Below are 26925 nucleotides of genomic sequence, written 5' to 3'. Positions count from 1 at the left end.
AGAGTTCCTAAAAGGAAAAGCTCAGTTGCACACAGACACAGGAAGCCGCACCAAAGCTAATGTGACAGTTTATTCTCCATCTATGGTAATGTCAACATATCACAGCGCAGAGGACACATCGGTGTTACAGACTCATTCCAGCAGGTTTACACTCCTGCAGCACTGCACCGCTTGTCAGAGACTTGAGTCATCGACCTTTCCCAGTGTTTCAGAGTGAACGGAGTATAACCGTCAGGCAGTGCTGAAATATTTGATTTGATGGCGTTTGTCTTCGTTTTAAAAGAAAAAAGCCTCAGCGTGGAGGTGCATGTGGGGTTCTTCTCTGTAGTCATCCTCCAGAACAGCTACAATGTGTGGGGACACTGACCACGACCCTGGATCAACACTGTTTGGTCTTCTGCTTGTGATTAAATCAGAAGTCAACATGTATGTTGTGATTCTCATCACATCAGACAGGACTGCTGTTATCAATGCTCACCTGACATCAATAAATTAATGACAATACATGAGGAATTTAAACACCACAGAAAAAAACATACAAAAAGAATTGTTTCGGACTAGACTGGTGGATCCGCCTCATTCAATTTCTTTTATGTTTTACCTTCTAAATTAGGAATTAGTTGTTAACAAGGTTACGCATTCCTGACCACACCACCGCCGCCAAAGGCATCGGTCTTTGTGTGTTGACAAAGTCACAGAAGTTTTACGAGGACAGCTGACAACAGTCACAGGCTACTCACTAGAAGAGACAACATTCATGCGCACAAGTGTTTGCCTGCATCGTAAGGCTTGTGGGGAAACTGGTGAATTAAGCAGGAAGCTGGAAGAGCAGATATATAAAGGCAGCAGGAGTTACAGATTCACAAGAAATGCTACAGCTCATAAGACACCTTCAGGTGAGGATGAGGACAGTGAGGCATCGCTGTTTAAACGCAACAGCTGTGACTGAAACTGAGGAGGCTTCCAAACCTAGATTATGTATTATCTGACACTACAAAGTCTAAAACATACAAGACAAAAGAAATACTATGTTTTTTCTTGTGATTTTCTGACTTTGAACTGTCCAAATATATATTTCCTTTTAATTCTTTTATGCCCCTGCAGACTGGTGACAAAACACTGATTGTTGAAGGTAATTAGAAATATAGTAAGTGATCATAGTAATTCTGATGCTTATTGTTTTTCTATGAGTTAACTGCTTCACCTGAAGGATGTCTGAGGTTTCTATTGAACTCAGAAGAATTGTAAATTTCCAGGAGCAGCTGAGTAGCAGCGAGCCCTTGTTGGTTTGGATGAGGCAGTAAATGATTGAGGAGGAGGAGGCGGAGGAGGAGGCAGATCAATGTGATGTCACCAGTGACACACTCTCTGGTTTATGGTGGACCTGAAGTCTCCAGCCATGTGTGGCTCACAGTTCATAGAGGACCTCCAGTAGTGTGGCCAGGGACCAGGCCTGGGTCTCACAACTAAACGGACAATACTGGCCGTTCTCATTGGTCAGCTCTGGGAGACCCTTCCAGGGAGAGCTGAGGAGCCAACAAAGAAGAAGGGCAGGTTATTTGCACATGAATCTACGTCACAACATAATAATCATTTATCAATTACATTCAATAATTGCTGTGCAGAACTTATAATAAATTGATAAAAACAGAGTCTCACCGCTCCAAGTGAGTGTAATGTCGGGACAGAACACTTTTGATCAGGGTCACAGTTTCACTGTAGATTTCTTCTCCAAGCTTTTTGGCAAAATAGAGTTTAGCACGCAGGAAGTATCCAACTGGCCAGAGCCACTCCTGCTCACACACACATGCAAACAGTAGTCATTTCCTGTAACGTATTGCGTCACTTCCTGTCTTCTCAATCATTCGTTGGTTGCTAGGTGCAAGGTGTGATGTCACCAGTGACACACTCTCTGGTTTATGGTGGACCTGAAGTCTCCAGCCATGTGTGGCTCACAGTTCATAGAGGACCTCCAGCAGTGTGGCCAGGGACCAGGCCTGGGTCTCACAACTAAAGGACAATACTGGCCGTTCTCATTGGTCAGCTCTGGGAGACCCTTCCATTTACCTAAAATTCAATTTAATTAAAATTGAACACTTGGGAAAAGTGGCCAGGTCCATTTAATTATTTTAACCCATCCGAAACATACCCAAACACATTCAGTGATCGTTTCTTTGAAAATGCAATATTTTACCCTATTATAATCTTTATATAATAATAATAGATTAAAATATTAATGTCAATAACAATAACATAACACTTCCTTATTATCTCAAATAATTAGTGTCCGGTGACATTTCCGGTGACGTAATCTAATAAGATGCTTATAGTCGCGTATAAATAAATAAAGGCAAAAAATATATTTAAAATGGAGGCAGCAATGTTCCACTAAAGTGAAAGAATTTTACGCTCTAGTAAGATATGTGAAACAAATAGCATATAATAATAATAACATAATATTACATACATTTGTGCGTCATTACTGCTCGTTTACCCGCCATCGACAGATTACCACGTGATACCGTAAAGGCTGATGGGATATATTACCGAGTTCGGGTGCATCGGTTGTACACTACTTTTTGCAGTGCATTGTGGGATACATTGAGTGCACTCGCGATGCTCACTAAGAATTCGGACACTATTTCAAAATGGCGTCCACACGATTGAGTGCACTATGTAGGGTATAGGGGGTGGTTTCGGACACAGCCTTTGTCTGTTCAGATAATGCTGTAGCTAAATTTAAGGAAGCAATCCCTGTGCTAATCCCAGGACCACCGTGTGTTTCCCCAGGGGTTAATCATTATAATCTTAGTCCTGCTGAGGTTGACTCTATTGCTGAAGGTGCAGCAACCTCACTGAGAATCACGCTTGATTCTGTTGCCCCCCTGAAAAAGAAAATAGTAAATCAGAGGAGGTGTGCCCCCTGGTATAATTCACATATCAGGACCCTCAAGCAGAAAGAGCGCAGACTAGAAAGGAAGTGGCATTCTTGTAAAATAGATAGCTATCATGTAGCCTGGAAAGACTGTCTATTATTTTACAAAAAGGCCATCCGTAAGGCTAGAACAGCTTAATTTTCTTCTTTGAGGAAAATAAGAACAACCCCAGGGTTCTTTTCAGCACTGTGGCCAAATTAACCAAGAGTCACAGTGTTTTAGATCCAGGTATCCCTTCTTCCCTTAGTGGTGAAGACTTCATGAGATTCTTCACTGATAAAGTTCTAGCTATCAGAGAAAAAGCTAACCAGACCATCCCAACAACTGGACCATCACCAGACGTGCTGACTGTGGGAACATACAGGTTCTCCAACGAGCCCTTAAACTCCTTAAGCCCTATATATTTTTCTGAGGCGTCATCACTAATTCAGAAATCCAAGTCCACCACGTCTCTAAGATTCCATCCCAACACACCTATTGAAGGATGTTTTACTATTGATAGGCAGCTCTATCCTGGACCAGATCAATTGTTCTTTAGTGACAGGTTATGTACCCCGGTCCTACAAGGTGGCAGTGATTAAGCCGTTGCTTAAAAAACCATCACTGGATCCTGATGTCTTAGCAAATTACAGGCCGATATCCAACCTTCCTTTTATCTCTAAAATTCTTGAGAAGGTGGTGGTGACTCAGTTACTGGAGCACCTGCAGAGGAACAGCCTGTTTGAGATGTTTCAGTCAGGCTTTAGAGCTCATCACAGCACAGAAACAGCACTTCTTAAATTTACTAATGATCTTATAGCTTCAGATCATTGACTGGTCTCTATGCTGGTTCTGCTGGACCTCAGTGCTGCTTTTGATACAGTTGATCACAGCATCCTGTTACATAGACTGGAACATGTGATTGGGATTAAAGGGACAGCACAAGACTGGTTTAGATCATATTTATCTGATAGATACCAGTTTGCTCATGTACATGGTGTTCCCTCCTCATACAGTAGGGTTAGCCATGGAGTTCCTCAAGGTTCTGTACTTGGAATAATCCTCTTCACTTTGTACATGCTTCCCTTAGGGAACATTATTCAGTAGCATGGGATAAATTTTCACTGTTATGCTGATGACACTCAGCTTTATTTATCCATGAAACCAGAGGAGACAGAGAAGTTAGTGAAGCTTCAGACGTGTCTTAAAGACATAAAGTCCTGGATGTCTTCAAATTTCCTCCTCCTTAACTCAGGAAAAAGTGAGGTCATGGTGTTTCGTCCTGAACCTCTCAGGGATAGATTAGATCACATGATCACTCTAGATGGTATCTCATTAGCATCTAGTCTCTCTGTGAGGAATCTTGGAGTAACTTTTGACCAAAATCTCTCCTTCAACTCACACATTAAATTAGTCTCTAGAAGTGCCTTTTTTCACCTGAGAAACATCGCAAAGATCAGGAAACTACTGATGCGGCTGAAAAGTTAGTCCATGCATTTGTTACTTCCAGGCTGGACTATTGTAATTCTTTATTATCAGGGTGTCCAAACAACTCTTTAAGAAGCCTCCAGCTGATCCAAAATGCTGCAGCTAGAATTCTGACAGGTATTGACAAAAGAGATCACATAACTCCTATAATGGCATCTCTTCATTGGCTGCCCGTTAAATTTAGAATCATTTTTAAAACTCTACTTTGGACCTACAAGGTTCTCAGAGGCCAAGCTCCATCCTACCTGGAGGAGCTAGTGACCTTATCAGCCCAATAGACTGCTCTGCTCTCAGAATGCTGGTCTACTTGTGGTTCCCAGCGTCTCTAGGAGTAGAATGGGGGGCCGGGCATTTAGCTACCAGGCCCCCCTGCTATGGAACCAGCTCCCTGTCCAGGTATGGGAGGCTGACTCCATCTCTACTTTTAAGATCAGACTTAAAACCTACCTCTTTGAAAAAGCATATTGTTACTAATTCTGTAGTTCCAGTTACTATCCTAGACAGACAAATTATCATACTTAGGGGGTCGTCTAATTAATAGGTTAACATCTTAGCTATGCTGTTATAGGCCAAGGCTGCTGGGGTCCAGAAACATGATCACCTGACAGGCCTCTGTCACCCCACTGGGTCATGGTTTCCTCTCCCTCTCCTCTCCCTCTCTTCTCCCTCTCTTCTCCCTCTCCTCTCCCTCTCCCTCTCCTCTCTCTTTACCCAGCCGGCCATCAGCAGGAGGGTCCCCCTACATGAGCCTGGTCCTGCTCAAGGTTTCTTCCTGTTAAAGGGGAGTTTTTCCTTGCCACTGTTGCTTGTCTGGGGTTAGGCCCTGGGATTCTGTAAAGCGCCTTGAAACAATTTTGAGTGTAAAAGACGCTGTATAAATAAAGATTGATTTAATTTGATTTGATTTGATGCACAGAGTAAGAAATAAAATCTATATGTACCTTATATAAATCATAGAAACTGGCATAGTGCAGCGCATGTGGGACAGGAAGTTGAATGCAAAGAGAAAATAAAACATCCTATAAATTTTCACAATATAAAATCCTGTGTTAACAGCAGAACAGTTTCAACTGTGCAGAAGTGCCCTACATTTTCTAAATACATTTGTATGATAAAAATAACAATACACAATAAATAATCAAGCAATTCGAAATACACTACACAGTGCTAATATTGCATGATTGTATGTAAATTTGTTTTCAGCTGCCTGTCGGAGCGGCACCACGCAGCACACTGCAGAGGACGGAGTGGATATGCAGCGAAACTGTTGTGAATCCGGTTTATTACCGGGGTACGTCTACATCTGGACCTCCTGTCTGGCAGTTTGATCCTCTGTGTCCTCCCAACATATTCTGTGACCCTCCTTTGGACATGTCCAATCCATTTCAGCCTGACCTCTCTGGCTCTCCTGATCTAACCTCCATCTTCTACCCCTTTACCTTCATTCTTGTAAATATTATTTTATTACACCTGCCATTTTTCTCTACGTGTTTCAACCTGCTTGTTCTCTACACCCTCCCTTGCTCTGGGTTATTGCAACTGTTGTACTTTTATGCTTAAAAGCCATAAAAAATACATATACTGTTGCATTTTGACCCTCAGATCAAAAGTCAAAATGTGTTCACATGAAGACATTATCTTTTCTCCTGATTTGGATTAGTTGTAGAATAAGTGTGGTTGTTGGTTCTGTCACACTCACTGGTCCTTGGTGGTAGTTGAAGCCTCTGGCCAGGTTATAGTTGTCATTGTCTAGAGCGTTGTCATAAACACCACAGTACACCATGTCACTGAAACACAGATCTGACATGAGAAGGTGCCTGAATGTCCTACAAACACAGTGTGATGAGGGAAGATAAACTTTACTCTGGGTCAAGAGTCTTCATTCCCAGTGGTCCCAGTAGTTTCTTCTCAGCCACTGAGAGAGCGGTCCATGCCCTCTCTGCTGTAAACAGCTCTGGGGCCTGTTAACACAGCAGCATGTCAAACACAACCCAAATTTATTAACATTTCGTCAGCTCAATAACATTAAAACACACAGCCAAGTTAAATATATGCAGGTTTTCTCAATGGGAAGACTGAAGACCCTTGCTCTACTTACCACGACCATGGCAATAGTGAAGTTAGGTCTCAGCTGGTAGTCGCACCAGGGGCTTGAGGCCCCATAACTGTCCTTGTAGATGCCTTTTTTGTGAACCAGCTCAGGATTTTTCTCATTGGAGTCCTGTGGGTCTTCTGACACCCAGAAAGCAGCTTCAAAGGCCTGCTGGAGCTGCTGATTCCACTGGGAGTATGACACAAACAGCTCCTGACCTGGAACAAATTGAAAACTCTGATTTTCTTTGTTTCTTCAGTAATCTTAATCTCCAAAGACAAAAACACTCTGAGGTGGTCTTGACCATTTGTGACCACATTGTTCTTTTAAGAATGTGCATATGGCCCATCTTTAACAACCCATACCACCGTCTCACCTTCAGAAGCAGCCTAATACAGTGGTATGAGAAAGTTTGGGCACCCTTGACAATTGGCATTATTTTTATTCACCAATCATTGGGTGTTTTAATTCACAACTTAATTTTGATATATCAAATAACTGATGAACACAATCATATTTCAGCAGTGAAATGAGGTTTATTGGGTTAACAGAAAATGTGCAATATGCCCCAAAACAAAAAAAGGTCGTGCATAAATTTGGGCACCTTAATAGAAAAATCATATTAGTATTTAGTAGAGCCTCCTTTTGCACAAATAACAGCCTGTATGAGTGTCTGGATCCTGGATGATGGTATTTTGGCCCATTCCACCTGGCAAAACCTCTGCAATTCAGTGATGTTTGAAGGATTCCGAGCATGGACAGCCTGCTTCAAGTCATCCCACAGATTCTCGATGATATTCAAATCTGGGGACTGGGATGGCCATTCCAAAACATTGTACTTGTTCCTCTGCATGAATGCTCGGGTAGATTTTGAGCAATGTTTGGGGTCATTGTCTTGTTGAAATACCCATCCCCGGCACAACTTCAACTTTGTGACAGACTCTTGAACATTATTCTCAAGAATCTGCTGATACTGAGTGGAATCCATGCGACCCTCAATTTTAACAAGATTCCACTGGCCACACAGCCCCACAGCATGATAGAACCTCCACCAAATTTTACTGTGGGAAGCAGGTGTTTTTCTTCGAATTCTGTGTTCTTTTGCCACCATGCATATCACCTCTTGTTGTGACCAAACAATTCAATTTTTGTTTCATCAGTCCACAGTATCTTATTCCAAAATGATATTGGCTTGTCCAAATGTTCTTTCGCATACTTCAGGCGACTCAGTTTGTGACGACTGTGAAGAAAAGGCTTCTTCCCCATCACTCTTTCGTACAGCCTTTCCTTGTGCAAATTGCGCTGTATTGTTGACCGATGCACAGCGACACCGTCTGCAGCAAGATATCCTTGCAAGTCTTTGGAGGTGGTCTGTGGGTTGTTTTTAACCATTCTGACCATCCTTCGTCTTTGCCTCTCTGCAATTTTTCTTTACCTACCACTTCTGGGCTTAACAAGAACTGTGCCCGTGGCCTTCCATTTCCTCACAATGTCCCTGACAGTGGAAACTGACAGGTGAAATCTTTTGGACAGCTTTTTGTAACCTTCCCCTAAACCATAATGCTGGATACTCTTGGTTTTGAGATCATCAGAAAGTTGTTTGAGGCTCCCATGTTGCAGCTCTTCAGAGGAGAGTCAAACAGAATGAGAACTGGCATCTGGCCACCTTAAATACCTTTTGTCATTATTGGATGCACCAGTCAATTAAGTTCAACGCTTAATGAGCTCACCAAACCAACTTTGTGCGTCCAATTATCTTGTAATGATTAGTTACAGGCCATCAAAGCAACAAAATGACAAGGGCTCCCACATTTTTGCACAGCCTATTTTTTACATTTGATTTAATTTCATACAATTGCATACTATGAATACTTAAAATCTGTGTTTGGAAATCATCTTATGGGCAAATGAAGGACATGCCACCAAGATAATTTTGTGTGAAGTCAGAGTCCATTATTACACAACCTCAGAGGGGGTGCCCAAACTTTCTCATACCACTGTAAATACTACTTTAGCCATACAAACGGCATATACAGTATGTGATGTAAATTTGAATGCAAAAAAAGCATATTGTATTCATTGAGTTTCATACAGTGAAGGTGTGGCCGCTTCATCCCATGTAAAAATGTGTCTGCATGTTGAAATGTCATCATGCACTCCTGTAATTGGATCTCTAAAGAAGGTTAAAAGACTACTTCCATCTCTTACCATCTCGGTGCACTTTAGTTCCAGTGTAAGGGAACAGTCCTTTGGCGTGGAGCTCAACGAGCCAGCGAACAGCCGATTTACTGAGGCCAACGATCTCCACTGCTGCACCGTCTCTGGAGAGATAGTCACATTAAAGTGAACTGAATCAGAGAACTAAATCAATGACACGAATACTTTTTGTCACAACTCCAAAGAAAATGTTAATGTGAAAGAACACAAAAATACACTGCTCAAAAAAATTCGAGGAAACACATCAGATCTAAACGGGGGGGGGGGGGGGGGGTGGATGATCTTGAATATCTTTCCTGATTAAAAACTAGGTGATGTATTAGTAACAAAATGATGCCAGGCGGTGCCGGATGGACCTAAACATAATGTCCCAGAGGTGTTCTATTGGGTTTAGGTCAGGTGAACGTGGGGGCCAGTCATTGGTATCAATTCCTTCATCCTCCAGGAACTGCCTGCATACTCTAGCCACATGAGGTCGGCATTGTCGTAAACCAGGACAAACCCAGGTCCCACTGCACCAGCGTAGGTTCTGACAATGGGTCCAAGGATTTCATCCCAATACCTACCGGTAATAGCAGTCAGGGTGCCATTATCTAACCTGTAGAGGTCTGTGCGTCCTTCCAGGGATATGCCTCCCCAGACCATCACTGACCCACCATCAAACTGGTCATGCTGAATGATGTTGCAGGCAGCATAACATTCTCCACGGCATCTCCAGACCCTTTCACATCTGTCGTATGTGCTCAGGTTGAACCAGCTCTCATCGGTGAAGAGCACAGGGCGCCAGTGGCATGGTTGCCAATTCTGGTGGTCTATGGCAAATGCCAATCGAGCTCTACGGTGCCGGGCAGTGAGCACAGGCCCACTACAGGACGTCGGGCCCTCAGGCCACCCTCATGGAGCCTGTTATTGATTGTTTGGTCAGAAACATTCACACCAGTGGCCTGCTGGAGGTCATTTTGTAGGGCTCTGGCAGTGCTCATCCTGTTCCTCCTTGCACAAAGGAGCAGATACCTGCTGGGGGTTTAAGGACCTTCTACAGCCAAGTCCAGCTCTCCTGGAGTAACTACCTGTCTCCAGGAATCTCCTCCATGCTCTTGAGACTGTGCTGGGAGACACAGCAAACCTTCTTGCAACGGCACGTATAGATGTGCCATCCTGGAGGAGTTGGACTACTTGTGCAACCTCTGTAGTATCCAGGTACCGCACCATGCTATCAACAGAGATGTTGATCCAAGCCAAATGAATAACTACAGCAGTAGAAAGTCACTCAGTAAAAAATGAGCCAAAGGAGATGAGGAGGGAAAAAAGTATCAGTGGCCTCAACCTGGAAAGCCATTCCTGTTTTGGGGGCCGTCTCATTGTTGCCCCTCCGATGCTCCTGTTGTTGATGTCGTTAACAACAAAGCAGCAGAAACTGATTAACAACCCCTTCTGCTACTTAACTGACCAGATCAATATTCCAGAAGTTTGACTGGTTGTTATACTCTGAATAAAAAGTGTTCCTCTATTATTTTTTTTTAGCAGTGTAATAAGGAAAAACGGTCAAAATTTGGAAGCAAAAAAAAAAAAAAGATTTCATTTAGAGCAAAGATGGAAAATCTTGTAGCTCATGTTCAAACATTCAGATGCATTTATTTTTCTATCTCCGTTTCATAAATTATTTTTTATAAAAAGCAGTTGCCGGTGTTGGAATAAGGTGTTGATAGTGGACAAATATCATCTTGATACCCTTTTAATAATTTTTCCTCGATAGTAAAATCTTGAAATATTATTTTTTCCCTGTACTTTAAGATGATTAATTCAATTCCATAACAGTAATTATTATTTTGTTTGGAGTATGACATTCACATATAATGTTGGGAAAATATATCAGCATCCCTGATTGCAGATACTTAAATTCACATAATGTGAGTAAAACGTAATAAGCCGGAAACAGAGTCCAGCAGAGGAACCTCATCCGGAATCATCTAAAGAAGCTAGTTCAACACTGATGTCTCAGAAAATTCAATGCATTTGGATTATGTCCACTTCCTGTGAAAAGCTTGCTTTAAACTCTAGCATTCATAGCTAATAATGATTCATATTTATTTGTTTTATGACAAACATGTGTTTGTGTGTTACCTTGGAGTGGCTGGCATGCCTTTGTTCCTCGCTCTCTCACTCTCTCCCATTTTGTCCATCCATGTGCCGCAGTTAAAGCGATTCCCTCCACTCACGAAACCTGTGGCCACGTCCACCTTAATGTTCACGTTGAACCCTGAGGAAGATTGAGAAGAGCTTCAGATCCCTGTGATGGTTCAATTCAACACAGCCATAAAACTCTGTCTTAACCCTCAAACAGTCCTTTGAAGCTGTGGGACCCAGCAAAACAGGTCCCAAAACTTAAAAAAGAATTCCCAAAACTTCACAAACACACACTCCTACCTTCATCTCTCATGTTCATATCTATCTTGGGTCCAGCGTTTCGCTCTCTGAAGGAAATGCCCTGCAGGTGGCGCTGTAGAGCCTCTTGGATCACGTCATACAGGGGCTGTTCCTTCAGACAGGCACAGAGACAAAGTTATGCATTACACACTGGAGATGATGTGTGACTGTTCTGTTCCACATGTGTCAGGAACATACCACTTCTCCAGGTCTGCAGGGTTCACAGTCATCATTGGGATACATGCGTGTAACAGGGCAGCTGAGGATGTCCTCACCTTGAGAAACATTGTTGGCATAGTCCTGGACAAGACAGGGAGATGTGGTTTAGACAGGTTCATGATGATAAAGACTTGACAACTGAAGACGCGAGTCTAGAGGAAGAGGTCTTAGAAAAGTCTCCAATCAGGAGACTATTTCAAGAATGTAAATAAAGACTCTTTTAATAAAGACCCACTGGAAACATTCAAAAGCAGGAAGATCAGATTAAACAGTCTGAAAACCTTGGGAAAAAACACTTCATAATGGATGTTCTATAACTGAATTCAATTAGGAGATTTAACAAAGAAGATTGAGTGTTGGAATGATGGAAGAGAAAAGTTAAATATACTGGTAAGCCATCACCACATTGTCTGACAACAGAACTGGCTTGATCTGAACCTAAATAAGCTGTTCAGTGCTTTTGTAAAAGATTAGCAGTACCAAGCAGACGTACCTGGATGCACTGCAGCCACCACCAAATGGCATCGCGGCAGTTGTAGCGAGCACAGCGGCCCTCCCCCAGCAGGTTGGGGATCAGACCATGTCGCAGCGTTCCAGCAAAAGCCAGGATGATGTTGCTGCAAATGCAAAGTCATTCAGCAATTGTGGAGAAAATCTCTTTCTTTCTTAAACATGCAGAAACGCTGGTACTTACCGAGCCTCCACTTGTCTCCCAGTGAGTAGCATTAGTCCTCTGAGAGCAATGAAAGTGTCTCTGCCCCAGCAACGGAAAATCCCAGCAGAGAAATGAGGAAGTCCTAAACAACATTATCCATTTAACAAATACAGTAGATGATATCATTTTAAGCTCTTACACTTCAAAAAATGCATCTGATTAACAATACCATTTTTTTGTAACACTGTCACGTCTCCATTCATCTGTTGCTAAGCTACCTGCAGCCAATGAGACGCAGCACTGCTCCTTCTGGTCTGTGACTGGACTGATGCGATACGGAACATCCACAATTGTGGTAGAAATTGGAGGGAGGGCGGGGAAGCGCCCAACACCACACATCTGAACCGAGCCAAGAGCCAAGTGACGGACAAAGGTGGAGCCATTCTGAACAAAGCTGTCATAAAAAATGGTTTAAAGGGTCGCTTGTAAAAATCAGTCAGGTTTAATTCTAAAGTTGTTGCTATCCAGAGTCAGACTTACCTTGACATGAGTTTATAGGTCGCATCCAGAGCTGTTGTGTAGGTTGAAACCAAGATGGCATCAAAGTAACAGGGAATGAGGTAGCGTGGGATGTGTTTTAGGTAGCTAAACATGGCTGCCAACCACTGGCCAACCTAGATAAAATAAAATGGTTTAATTAGCTCTTTACAAATTCGATCCATGATGATAGCAGAAGGTCTTTGCCCCTCCATGATGGATAATATTATAGCACGTGTTGACTGTAAAATTGTGATCTGCCATTATCTGTATTCTCTAAACACAAAGAATTTTCAACTTTACCGTGAACACAAAAATTGTTCATCGGTTTCATTTTGATGAAAATAGTCATGCTTTTATGATGAGTAAAATTACAGATCCTCTCTAGTAAATGTGAATTTTCTTTATCTAGTCATCTAAAGTAACAGAATAATCACAGTTGATTTTGATTTTTAATGGAGAGTGACTTTTGTCAGGCCTCACCTGCGCCAGAGGTCCCTCTCGGTGCAACAGTCTGTTTGAGACATAGTCAATGAGCCAGTCTCCCTGTCGCAGGTTGGCACACACAGGATGGCCCAGGTCATTGTTGGGTCGAATGTTAGCAAACACTGATATCAGACCTGCGGACACACGGCAACACTGTGTCATTGTGTTGAAATTGGATGTTCTGCAGCTCTTCTGGCAGACACATGGTCTAGATATTGTGCAGACATGGTGTCTCCTGTGAGCTCTGCTGAAATTGAGATAGGCAGCTAATTTAAAGGTTGAGAGGAGACATTTCCATGTGACCTTGTCCATTGAGCTTCTTTTTGCGGAGAACAATCTCTAGTTACTCAAGCCCTTCCTGGAGTCATCCCTCCTTAATACACTACTGGGATAGTGCAATGTCAAGATTTTATCTACTGCCTGTTGCATTACTGACACTGTAAATAGCCAACAAAGTGTAAATGTACTGTATGTACAGCTGTGTAACTTACCCTGCAGCCCTGCATATTTCAAGGTCTCCCATCCTGGGATGCTGTAACAGCCACCACCATCTTCTTGTTCCTCTGATTCACAGCGAAAAAGCAGGATGTTGAGGTCCGCTAGGGTCAGCTGAGACATCAGCCTGTGAAATCCAGATTAGTCTTAGTCTTTTTGGAATCTCAAGACCTAATGTACACAGCTGATGCCACTGGACTGCAAATCCCTTCAAATCTGAAAGTCAGCATCTTTGGATGTTTGCCCTGCAACTAAGTCACTTGATCATAGATGAGTTGATAAAAATGAATGAATTGATTATACTGTTCAATGGTGCTTATTTTTGCAAAATGGTGGCGTTAGGGTTAGCACTATTACAGCATGAAGGCTGCGAGTTTGAATCCCAACTACAACAGGCCTTTTCTGCATAGAGTTAGTGGGCTCTCTCCATATGTGGGTTTCTTTCAGCCACTGTATCTTTCCCACCATTAAAATCATACAGGTCAGATGGGTCCAGAACAGTGGCAGAAGCTCCAGAGTGACCCTCCATATTTCATTGTACAACTTGCATATAATGACAATAGAAGCTTCTTAGCTCTTCTTTAAAAATTAATTGTTAACTTGGTATGTCACTCATCAAGTTTATCATGATGTGACCTGATTGTTGAAAGGTAAAATCAGATGTCTGAGCCAGTTGTTGCTTTTACATTTGAATATTACATATATTAAAACAAAACCTGATGTGTGAAGATGTGTAAACAATGTGTTGTTAATTTGAAGAGCTCTGTCTGTGCAACGGGGGCATATGTACTCACTGAGTCAGAGGTTTCTGCAAAGCCTCAGGTGGGTTTTCCTCAGTCAAGCTGCCCTTCCTGTATTTTGGGCTGAACTGGGAAAGATAGAATCTTAGTGCCCCCACCATCTTCTGGGCCTTAGGGTCTAGGCTAACCCTGAGAAGAAGAAGTGGCACAGTTCTCTGTGGTTAATGCTGCATTTGATGCACAGCTGGAATAATTAATGCTCCTGAAACTGTATTAACTTTCTGTTGATGTGGCTCCAATAGATGCTCTGTGGTTGGATTACCTAAAGGCGATGACGCTGCCTGGTGTCAGCTTCTGGAAGTTGATTTCCTGAACAAACTCGGATGGACCTCTAGATGTGACTCCAGCTTTCTTCACCACTGTACTTTCTTCTAGCTACATAAAAACAAAACATTCAGTAGACTTCAGTTATTCAATTATTCTGCTGAAATGTTAATTTTCAGAAATTATTTAAACTCAAAGTCTATTTACAGGAAGATGTTCCTTTATTTCCACACTGTATTCAGGCATGCCATTGATGTACTTGTCATCTCTCTTATAACTCCCAGCATGCCTTTCCACCGTTCTTGCCTCCAGCACCACTTCCTCAATCTTACCTTGAAAGACAGCAGAGAGAGTATAGTGAATAAAACATTCTAACAGCACAATAACACGGATACAAGTGTGATTAAAAATTGAAGGTTTTGGTTCCTTTGGGGAAAATGTCATGCCGTACCAGGTATGAACATGGGAGGGACATTGGTGTCATACTGATGGGTTTTGGGGTCCCAGAAGGCGGTTCGACACACTGATACCACAGACTGATGCGTGCTGGGACAGTGGCGAGTGACAGCTACGATATCTACATCAACCTGGTCAACGTATACCTGGAGAGGTACAAAACATGCATGGTGATGATGAGGATCACAAGGGGACGGACATTTATTGAGCAAATTACGCTGAAATGTGTGACATCATCTGAAAATGCATGGTGAGATACAGACAAAAGAATATTAACAGTAACAATGTGAGAATTTCATGCTATAGCTAATTTTCTTTTTTAACATTGCTGACTTAAACATTTGCAATTTTTTTATAGTTAAAAACCTCACAATGCATTTGCCGATCGAATCACATATTTACAGATGACTATAGAAGTAGCTGCTTTAATTATGGGTCACACCTGTATGAATCCCTGGGCAGCCAGCTCTTTGTGTAGCTTGTTCAGAGCCAGCTTTCCTGCTATAATGCCAGTCTGGAATCCGACCTCACTGCTGGAGCTAGGGGCTGCTGAGGGGTTCCACTTTGGGTAAATACGCTCCTCCTTCACCACAGAAATCTACAAACACACACCAAAAGCAAGACAAATAAGTTTGTTCAGATAATCCTCATCCTTCCCACAGTGGAGAAGTCTATAATGTTCCAGCAGCAGAGAAAAGTGACATTGCAAGTACAAAAATGTAGCGCTAAAATATGTGTATTTAAAAAGTGACCCTGCAAAAAGGAAATAGGATAATTAGCTAATAATTCAGTCTTTTCAATCTAAATAAATTAAAGTTAGTCATATCAATTTTCAATTTAGAAACAATTGTTTTCATATCATTGCTCAGCACAAAACCAAATTTAAATGTGTAAACTTTCTACTCCAAAAGAAAAACACCTATCCTCTATGATCTCTGAATATAGAACTATTTACAATAAGTGAAAAACCAAAACACGATGCACTAAAAGAATATCAACATGATTAAGGACCCCTGTCAATACATGATGGATGAAGTTATTTTAGTTGTTTTATATTTTGATGCAAAATTAATAATACAAAGAGTCTGAAACATGTCCAACAATGAGCCAGATTCTTTGACCCACTCCAAATGCGGTTATTGTGAAAAACTAAGGAATCCGGTAAGAGCCTGTGTTTAGAGAAGAAGGTGTGTAGGACCTGATGGGGAACTAATTCATCATATCCTCTGGTGGAGCCAGTAGCACAGCAGGCCATAGAGACCATCGCAGAACTGGGGAGGGAGTCCAGAGCTGAACGCAGCTGTCAAACATGAACAACAAAAGTAGCCACAGTCATTTTACGGCATGAAGTGGTAACAAGTAGACAGCAGCACAACATGCTTCCAAACCTGAGTCATGCATGTAGTTTTTTTTTTTTGTTTTTTTTTAAATCACCATGTAGACAAAAACACAAAATATTACAGAAAAATGCGCAGCTGGCTGCCTTCACTCCCGGCCAAATAATCTGCCCTACAGGCATAAACAATTCAGTCTGGCTCAACACATCCCAGCCGTCTCACACAGACTCACCTGTATGGGGCACTCGTTGTCATGGGTAACATCCAAGAACATCGCATGGGCAATAGAGGGCATTAGTGGGCGAAGACTGGGCTGGAAGAACGCTCCCACAGGCTCACCTCCGTAACGGTACACCAGTCGGCCCTCTTCATGACTGTCACCAGCTGACATGGCCTCTGAGGGCAAGTAAGAACAAAGTGATTCTGGCTGCGGCGCCATTTCTTATCGTGCATGCTTGAAGCCACAAACACAATAAGCTGGCAATCAGCACAATTCAACAGCTCTCAAAACACTCCCACCTTAAAAAGTGAGGTAAATTTTTACATTCAGTTAAACTTCAGACATGGTGTTTATTACTCTATCAGAACTACAATGGGTACATATGGCAGACAAACTCAGGTACAGTTTGGGATTTGGTGATGAATCCCAAACTGTACCTGCCAGTTTTTTTTTAACAGTACAAATGCAGATAAATTACACCAAACTTTACGAAATAAACCCGCCAGGCCCGGTACCTCGTATCAGCGATGAGATGCCTAGTTTGGTTACGAAGACATTATCCAGCTCTTCGCTGCCGGTGAACAGCTCAGCCACAACATACAGGTTAGGACACACTCTTCTGGCAATGTCCAGCATGAACTGGTCAACACAGCCAGGCAACACACCAAAACGAGTGCAGGCAGAGCAAGAGGAGTGAAAGGGAGGAGATTAAAAAGAGAGAGAAGGATTGCGGGAAGCAGGCAAGTAAGGATCACATCAGGCAGTTCAGTCCACAGGCAGAGAGAAAACAAGAAGAAAAAACAGAGTTAGTTCATGTTGTACCTCGTATAAGGCTGCTAATTCCCAGTCGGTTAACAAACACATTGTCAATGAGCTCATTGCCGGTAAAGAGCTCAGCTATCACGTACAAATTGGGTCTGACCGCTCTGGCGGCGTCTAGCATGGCCTAGAGAAGACAACACAGGAGTGTTTGAGACATGGAGCGATTTGATGAATTGTCACTATCTGCAAAATTTTTCTGAATTTATTCTGAAAGATTTTTACAGGGTTAAAAATGTGCAACAAATCAGATTGCGTCTCATTGTTGTTTGGTAGGTTACTGCGTTTCTGTAAAGCAGAGTTTTGCTGTATTTACATGTTTTCACTGCTCAGGATGTGGCTCCTCCCACTGTTTGAAACAAGGACCATACATTCCTCTTCTAAATGTGTGTCACACCTTTTTTTCTCACATTCAAACCTTTTTCATAATGTATCATCTGGATATCAGTATGTATGTGACAGTATGTTTGTTTTTGGAAAAACAAACCCAAAATTGAACACCACAAGAAATGACATTCTAAAAATTAATATTAATAACTCATTGTAGCTTTAAAATATTTATGAGGGATGTCCAGAGATCTAGTTGTTCATGCTCAAACTGTATATTTAAGGAAATCTACAAAAACATTGTGTTGTTGTGTGACAATACCTCAGCCACATGTAATGGTGTTGAGTGACAGTTGTCCAGTCTGACTCCATTGAAGTACTGGGCAGTAATCTCAGTGTATTTCTGCATGTGGGCCCACAGGTAGGGGCAGTCTTCAGGGCCCTTCCCATAGCGGAGCTTCACGCTGTCCCCCCAGCAAATAAGCTCCCGACGCAAGTACACATTAGAGCCTGTGAGTATCAGCATCAGTCAGGTCTGTGGCTGCTGTTATCTGTCCAGACATTGTGGACAACTACTAAGTTTACCAGCCTTACCAGGTTCCGCAAAGTTGCGCAGAGGGTCATCACCCATCACCCAACCATTGTGAGCTAGGAAATGGCATGTCTTGCTTGGTTGGTTCAGCAGCAGCAGCTCCTGCTCCAGAGTCATTTCCGGATACGGAAAAGTAAAATACCTGGGACAGACAAACAAACACCATCCACCTTTACTGCAAACTTTAGCTCCAATTCACATCAAAATGATCACAAAGGTGTGGTTTTACAAATGAGAGACAGCTTTAACTGATGTCTCCTCAGTGTCGACTCATTACATTTAAGTGTATTTATCAGAAGAGAGATAAAGAGAGTAGTGTTTCACTGTTGTGTGTGTTTGTGTGTCAAGTCATCCCATTACCTAGTTCATTGTTATGATGTTTACATATGTAAACGATATAGAACATCAAAACATGTGATGTCCTGTATTCAATAAAATTAATTTCAGTATTGGACTCAACTTTACTACCAACAACAGATACTTATCTTTTTTTTACTTATCTTTACCTGGTTACCATAGGGTTCTTCCTGCTAATGGGACCAAGTTTGGGGCCGTGTTCTGCCAGACGCTCATAAACAACATTTCCCACAATACAGTTGACAGCCTTGAGGGAACAACAATAACAACATAATAAACACCATTTGGTAGCACAAATGTCTGGTGCTCTGCACAGGTATCATGGGTTCCGTTGCCTAATATGCATCCCCTAATTTTATATATAGTTTCTCAGGAAAGCCTGAAAGTTTTTTTTTTTTTTAAATTTTGTAAAAACCTTATATGAACATGAAGGTGAATTGAGCACATAATCTCAAGCCTCGAATCTCAGTGGTCAACATTTCAGGAGAGATCAGTAAACTACATCCGCAGTCCAAATGCTTTATTTACCTATACCATAAAAAGGAAGGTCCATAGAACTACGCACTGTCCTTCATTAGTGTATTGTGTTTACAGACAGCATTTCTGTTTATAGGAAGACTACAGTCTGTGAGGTGGTAAACTGGCCTGTTTGCACTCCTGACCTCTCACACACTAAATATGTTTGGTGCATGACCAAGTGTCAAATGTGAGTGAGCCAGTATGTGAGCCTTTATCCAAAATCAGAATGTAAATCTGTAAGATTACACGTATATGTCTTTGGGTTTTGGTGCTTCACATAAATTAGATAAAAGTTAAGGACAAACCCACACAAAATAAAATAAATGAAAACGGACTAAAGTAATCAGCAAGTTGTTCATATTGGCCATAGTTGACAGTAATGCAAACATAGACTTCAAATCCATATGAACAATTATTCACAGTTTTGGAGTGTGTGTAGTTACACTAGTCCAGAAGCATAATAATATGTCTATTGTATAGACATAAATTAATATGTATATACATGTTAGTTAACAAGTATGTACATATTAACTAATATTTATATGTATATTCACAGATATATGTTATATTCACAGATGTTAGTAAAACATGAACTGTCTATCAGTGTGGGTAGGGGCAGATACTGTGTTGGTGGGGGTCACGGGTTTGGTAAGAAGATAAGTTCTTGTCATTCTTCGTACACATGCCATCAGCAGAAATAGTGTACACATACAGGACAGCTTAACTCACCTGCTCTTGGTGCTGGTGCACAATGTGGTACTGTTCTTTATTCAGCTCATCCAGCTTCTGCCTCAGCCAGCCACAGCACTCCTCTATGTGCTGTGGGGAAAAACTGGATAAACAGAGATGTAAATCTATAAAATGAATAAAAGAATGATCAATTAATTAAAGAGGATGTGAATAAACTAAGTGGCTACTGGGATATAAATTAAAAAAACACTTGTTAATTTAGCTAGTCAAAATCAAAAAGTGTGCAATCAAAAAGCAAATTAAAAAGCAAAGTACAGAAAACAGCTAAAGAAGGTCAGGGGCATCAAAACAGAGGGGAAGGTTGTGCCACATAAGCAGCTGAACAATACAACTATGAAATGCTTTGAAGACCATCTAAAAACTAAGTTGGTAGCTTAATGTTCTAATTCTGACCTGACAGGTATAAATGTTTCCAGAGCTGAGTCCATGTCCACGTTGTTGCTATAACGACGATAACGTGGATCCTGAATGACCTTCAGGCCTTTCTTACCTCCAGTTTTACTGTGATCTGGTTTCGAGCCTAAACAAAGCACAGACAATCAGATAAAAAAAAGCCTCACATGTAGAATCCAAAAGGATCCAGAGAGAAAACCTGAACAGAAGAGATTTGATCTTCATATACAGAATCACACTGTATACAAATGCTGAAGAACCCAACATCTGAGCACAAAAGTAGAATTTAAAACTAGGTAAACATCACTCTTCTCCTCAACCATTGTGGAGCATTTTGAAATTATTTACCTGTAATAAACACCTTCATTTAAAGTTCTGCACCTATGTTTCTGCTGCAAAGGTTACAGCTGCACTCACACTAGAACAACTTCTGTGTCATATTCCTTCGATACATCACGTCGATACATGACATGCACACAGCGCAACAGCGCCATTAAAGCTGTTGTTTAAGTGCTGTCACAGCAGCTTAATGAGCATAATAATGTAAGGATCATGTTTTGCGTATGTAACATGCTTGTGTGGTTCGCACCATTTTGGAGCAGAGTTCTGAAGTCCTCCACAGCAGTGGCCACATTAACCTGAAAGAACTCCCACAGTTTGATCTGAGGAAACACGTCTTTCCACAACACACTGCGAATGGCCTGAAACACGGCAACATACATACACACACACAGACAAAACACATCATTGGACTTCGCAAGTGCAAATAAATATATACTTGGTAAGAAGCTTTACTGTCTTGTTCCAGTAACACACATCCCATTGCAGAGTCTGGTGGTGCAGCTCTGTGTTTACTCACACTGAGGTGACTCTCATTGGTGATGTCTGCAGGAAGTCCTTGCTCTTTGTAGCGTCCATCAGCTACTCTTGTCGTTAAATGCCAGATAGCTCGATCTAAGACCCAGGCTGGACGCAAGTGGGGGGAGTTGACCAGGTTGTAACCACACTCAGGATGTTCCTTGATCCAAACACTGTTAGCAGCTTTGTTAGAAGAAATAAAAACAGGACAGGAGAGTGCAATCATGGGAAACAATGCTTTAACTTTATTAAATGTCATAACTACCACGTGATTATGAAATATCTCTAAGCAGTTGTCTGTAGCTTTAGATCATTCATCAAATAAGTGATAAACTTGTTATACTCTATAGATAGAGTGGTACTGTAAACTGATCTGTCACTCAGTGTTTTAATGAGGCTCGTTTTACTGGCCTTTACTGACCTTTTCTGCTAGAGGAACGATGAGGGAATGATGTCAGGTGGGTGTGGAAGGGAAAGAGGGCAGTGACAATAATACGGACTTAAACACACTTTAAGGTTGCATGAGATTCTATCCCACCAGAAAATACAGCAATAACAGTAATCAAATATATACCGGAATGTAAATTTAGGTATTTTTGTAAATATAACTTTCCGTATTTCTCAAACCTTCATTGAAATTATATTTAGTTAGTCATGTATCAATGAGGGGATTCCAGTGACCCAGTAAATGTTTCATTTCTCCATTATTTTAGTCCTCCACGGTCAGCCTCAGCACTAATGCCAGCTTCACCGATGAGGCACAAGTTTGAAAATCCTTTTTTTCCCCATTTTGCCATTCTTTTTCAAACCTACATATGGCGCTAAACTCCCATATTGTCTCTCAAGCGTCACCAAGCTTTTGTTATTCAGGTAACTTGACTATAAAACTGACTGTAAAAAGATGTCAGTCAGGCAAAGTCAAATATTCCCTTTCAAATCTCTTCTGTGAACTCTCTAAAGTCACAGTTTACAGCTTAGACAAAGCGGAAAATGTTCACTCACCAGTATGATTGTACACTACATCTGTAATACATAGCATGCCCCAGTCTGTCTTCAACTTTTCCACCAGTGCCCCCACATCAGCCCAGGTGTAGCGCTGACCCTGTGGACTGAACTCAGGGTTAAAGGTCAGCTGGTCTGCCAAAGAATAACAGGACCGGGACTCTCCCAGAGTCTGTAGTGGCGTGAAGTGAATCATATTGTATCCTGATGGAAAAGCACATATGCACACTTCCTGATCCCGAGCACCATAGGGCATTGTGGCAAAAACTGATTAATGCACCCACCTGCCTCCTTAGCTACCCTCAGTCTATCAGGCCAGTCATCCAGTTGACCCAGACATTTGGACAAGTAGGTCTGGATGGTGATGCAATCTAACGGGAGTACATGATTGTCTGCTCCAACGCGGAGGACTGGGTCCACGACGATGTATCCCCTTCCTGACTGCTCAGTGTCTCTGGGGAACAAAACACAAGAAAAATATAAACTAAGTTGTTTTGTTTGTTTCATGTGCAGCCAAGGAGTTCTGTCATTTTCCACAGATGGCTATTTACCCATGTCCAAAGTAGTATTCATAGGATCCAGCTATCTTGAGGTCCAAAGAACAGAACTTATCAGAGTCATCCTCCCGCCCCGTTGGGTTGTTCCACTCCAAAACGCGGAATTTGTTACGTTTGTATGGCTGCCCCTCTAAGGGATAGTTGGTGTACAGCAAAACATCCTTCCCCTGCAGGCTGGGACCAAGGCGGAACTGCAGCTCAAACCCTGAGGAATAAATGTCTTTATTTGATTAGTGGTGGCTATAAATGAATCACAGTTATTCCAATCTAGCTAAAATAATTTTAGATAGAATGGAATTTTATGGGCTGATTCCTGAATTACTGAACAATATTTATTATGCACATCTGAGTGGTGGTTTCGAAAAACAGGAGTGTAAAACAAGGACAATTACCAGTGAAATGAGCCCTTTCAGGACTACAATCAAGCTAGCCAATCCCTATCCTGATACATGACCTTTACTCTTTTTCAGCAAATGCAAACACATTCTGAGAGAATGCTGTGAGACTCTGAAAACAAGAAAACCCAATTAGCGTAAAAGCAGAATGTCAAGATTACTTCTGCACTCTGGAACGCAACATATTCTGTGCATCTAAAGATAGTCCAGTTAAAGAGCCAACTTTTACAAACCCTATCAGGTTCAGATAAAATATCAAATGCTACAACCTTTCATCCAGCCCAGCTCACTCCCACCAGCACTGCTGCTGTTTGACTGGAATGAACAAGCCTTAAATTTGACCCCAGAGTTACTGAAAAGAGTGACTAAAAGGCATATTTAAATAAGATAAGATCCAGTAAGTCTAGACTATGGTAAAAAGTCAGTACTAAAAAAAAATAAATACTGTAAAATCCATGCTTGTTTAGGTATGTGCACTATACACATATAAAAGTCAGGATTTGAACAAACAGAAATTTGTCGGTCTAACAGTCCGTCCGTCTGTCCATACATGACTTTACCCTGTTCGAGTCTGAACAATGTCCTCTGTAAGTTCTCCTTGTCGTTGAGCATTAGGACTCGAATCTGCTTCAAATGTTGAGGCAACATATTAAGAAGATCACTTCAAGTTGAACTGATCCCTGGTCTCCTGAAGAAAAGGAAAATAAAGGATACAAGGTAGGTATGGCTGTTCATTTATAGCAATCAGCTGCATTTTACACAGACAAATGTGCTAACAAGTCAAACTTAATGAAAAACATAGCTAATTTATAGAAATGCCAAGAACAATGCGATGCCCTCCCATCTCTGTCTGATAATAGAGTCATCGAATGGATTGAATGGATTTTGTAAACCTGTAGCATTTTCCTCTTAGGACAGAACAGATGCATTTATCAGTGGGTCCTGGAAAGTCTTAATACTGTCTTAAATATTCAATACACTTGGGGTTACAAAGAAAAATCAAAGGTGCCTGCATGAGTTTTACAGAACTCAGTCTATCTGTGCTTGAGCTCAACATTAATCCTGCAAAATCAAAAAACATCATTAACATCTTTTAAGCCTCTCAATCCAGTTGGTGTAGTCTGCAGAAGATACTGTCAACAGCAGCAAATGCCTAAACTCATCAGAATTTGTTTTTTACAGGCTGAAGGCGTAAATCTTATGTAAAGTTAAAACTTTGCAAGGACAATCAAATCGATATTCTGACAATAATTGTCATCTAATGAAAAGCAGTTCACTTTTCGGATGAAAGCTGGTGATCTGTGACCGCAGTTCTTAAATAACCGGAGAGGGTGAGTGAACCCCGGAGGGTCCCCCTCTGCGGCTGCGCATTCCCCCTCCCAGACCAGCCTGAACAAGGTCAGGAATCCAGACCTTTAATGTCACACTATTTATAAAACCCTCGTTTAGCAAGCTGAATGAATGTCAAAGCAGCAGACAGACAAAGACTATTCAGCGATGGTGACAATGATCTGCCAGCGCTGACGCAAGAACCGTCAAAGCTAATGCCCTCCTTCCAAGTTCCCTTCAAAATAGAGGAACTTTAAGCTTTCATCATTGACTTAAAAGTCTGTAATGTTCTTAAAACGATTTGAACAACCGCTGCTAAATTCTTAGTGACAAATATCCACAACGACAGCCAGAAAAACGCCATTTCCTGAAATTAAGTTGGGGGAAGTTAAATCATAGTTCATTCATTGGCAGTGCAGCCGAACAGTAATTAAAATAGCGAAGGTCAGACTGATGCAATGTCACTAATATGTTAATAGTGTCATGTTAATTCCAGTAACAGTTAGATACAGTGCAGGCAGACAGGTACTGGAGTCATTACGCAAGATAACCTGAGTGACTGACGCGAGACAGCAAACTGTGCTAGCGGCTAACAAGAAGAGCCGACAGGTCAGAATTTATCTTTATGGTCAGTATGGCTCACCTGTTAATTGTGTTTTCAGTCCGCCACAGCAACAGGAGAACAGTCAGCAATGTGACAGGCAGAGAGGCAGGCAGGCAGACAGATGGACAGACAGCTATCTGTTTTCCTGCATGGACCAGGGGGCGGGGCACACGTGACTTACCGTAAGAACCCGAGAAAAAGCGACCAAAACAACTTCAGTGCGCAAGACAAAAATGAAAATATGAATGGACAAAACCGTCCTTAGTTTGATATAGAGCGCTAAATATTAAGGTTAGATAAATAAACGCGAATGATTTTTTGCCGTTTCAGTTAATAGACTGTGAACGATTGGCATAAACACATTCGCAATCTAATCTGTTGCAAAAATAACTGGCGCAATACTGGGACTTGCACAATTTGAGTTGCGTCATTTTCAAAGGTTTACTGCTTTGCCCACCGGTTCACCCATCACACGTACATGCGCATCAACACAGTTACGTAATGTGTCACTGCAGTGCAGCACCACATCTCCATGAGTATAGCTTCACTTCTCATAAGTATCAAACTAAAATAAAAAATAAATCAGAGTTGTTTTAAAAAAAAAAGAAAATATACACCAGTTATTGCCTAAACATAGTTGATTTTCTATTGTTGTTATTGTTGTTATTGCTGCTGTTGATCGTGATACTGTACAAACTCAAGCCATTTCCATGTTCGAACCACATGGTGGGAGCAGTAAGCATGAACCTAGGAATTGACTGATGGGTCATGTGACTCATGATCGCACAGAAATTGGTCAAACTTCTGGCACATTTTCCAGCTATGCCAGTATGAATTCGCTGTGCTCAAACTGCTGCTGATGATTGGGATGGAAGCAAGCTCAAACTGTCACAAAGGTAGAGCAACATGTTTCATTTCACTGGCTTATGTTAGATTTTATCATGAAAATATTGCATGACGTGCATACTGACTGAACCTTAAAACACTAGTTGCTTACATGTGAATCTGTAACTAATACAATTGAACACAAATTAAATTAGAATTACCTAATTTTTCTGTTATTTATTCATCTGCAAATTCCAATTTTGATGCACGTTTTTTTTTAAACGTAGGATTAGGGATTACAAGTAAATCTTTTGAGTCTAAGTCTCATAGTTTTATACAGAACTTCACAACTAAAGATGAGCCAATTAAGCTTTAGAAGACTGGAGGTAACAAAGAAATAACTACATACTGAATCAACTTACCTCAACCTTCTTTTGGAATTAGAGGACAATTTACGAATTTCATTACAAGAAAGCTTGTAAAACTTATTATTGTATCAAAATAAGCTACAAAATGAACAGCCACAAAACATATCAAAATAAACTGCAGTATTTAAAAAAAATACTCAAAATCCAATACAGATAGCCTATGGGATGTAATATTCACATGAACATTCTACAAGCCCAGTATTGGACCTGAATCTGGATTCAAATGTAAACAAAACCATCTTAGGTAGGTGCTGCTCACTTACTTTATAAAGGCATTACTATAGCAACAATCAGTCACACAAGCTGCTTTTCTACAGCATCTCAACATTTGGCTTCTGCACGAGTGCAGCAACACCTTTCATCCAAGGAAATAAAAAGTCTAGAAGACAAGCAGGTTAAAAATAATAATAATAAAGCATCCATTTGGCAATAGAAACTTCCAAAATACATACATAATAACAACTAAGTTAATAATAACTTGTTTTTATTGAACAACTAAGTACGACAACAAATGTTGAGATGCTGTAGAAAAGCAGCTTGTGTGACTCACTGTTGCTATAGT

General features: G+C 41.3%; 1 protein-coding gene across 2 annotated transcripts; it reads right to left on the bottom strand.

Annotated features, from left to right (window-relative positions):
• Nucleotides 1–51: 51 nt before the first annotated feature.
• agla (amylo-alpha-1, 6-glucosidase, 4-alpha-glucanotransferase a) lies at nt 52–25307 on the bottom strand. 2 transcript variants are annotated; one of them, XM_057057527.1, is made up of 35 exons: nt 25150–25307; nt 23738–23865; nt 22777–22987; nt 22510–22679; nt 22226–22429; nt 21225–21406; nt 20955–21066; nt 20366–20492; nt 19952–20054; nt 18853–18950; nt 18349–18488; nt 18077–18264; nt 17431–17554; nt 16621–16784; nt 16250–16351; nt 15494–15649; nt 15047–15197; nt 14803–14927; nt 14594–14706; nt 14326–14460; nt 13528–13658; nt 13034–13170; nt 12554–12687; nt 12292–12467; nt 12053–12155; nt 11852–11975; nt 11338–11439; nt 11140–11251; nt 10837–10972; nt 8704–8816; nt 6502–6713; nt 6267–6364; nt 6103–6190; nt 1660–1793; nt 52–1526 (listed from the first exon to the last, which is right to left on the bottom strand). In XM_057057527.1, exons 2-35 carry the CDS (start codon nt 23823–23825, stop codon nt 1409–1411), a joined length of 4611 nt encoding a protein of 1536 aa, XP_056913507.1. In that variant the 5' UTR covers nt 23826–23865; nt 25150–25307; the 3' UTR covers nt 52–1408. The 2 variants fall into 2 exon arrangements, with proteins under 2 accessions (XP_056913507.1, XP_056913506.1); XM_057057526.1 differs by lacking the exon at nt 17431–17554 and adding an exon at nt 17124–17247.
• Between the last annotated feature and the right edge of the window lie 1618 nt (nt 25308–26925).

This window comes from Takifugu flavidus, chromosome 15, assembly GCF_003711565.1.
Source record: "Takifugu flavidus isolate HTHZ2018 chromosome 15, ASM371156v2, whole genome shotgun sequence".
NCBI classification, from domain to species: Eukaryota; Metazoa; Chordata; class Actinopteri; order Tetraodontiformes; family Tetraodontidae; genus Takifugu; species Takifugu flavidus.
The sequence above is the reverse complement of the archived record's forward strand: the minus strand, read 5'-3'. Positions and strand labels throughout refer to the sequence as shown.

What these genes read in the sequence shown, in the direction of transcription:
- agla (XM_057057527.1), bottom strand. Translation starts at nt 23,825, where the DNA reads ATGTTGCCTCAACATTTGAAGCAGATTCGAGTCCTAATGCTCAACGAC. An exon ending in GCGCAACTTTGCGGAACCTG is followed by an intron (nt 18,265 to 18,348) that starts GTAAGGCTGGTA and finishes TGATACTCACAG; the next exon opens with GCTCTAATGTGTACTTGCGT. An exon ending in CTGCCCAGGGATTCATACAG is followed by an intron (nt 15,198 to 15,493) that starts GTGTGACCCATA and finishes GTACCTCTCCAG; the next exon opens with GTATACGTTGACCAGGTTGA.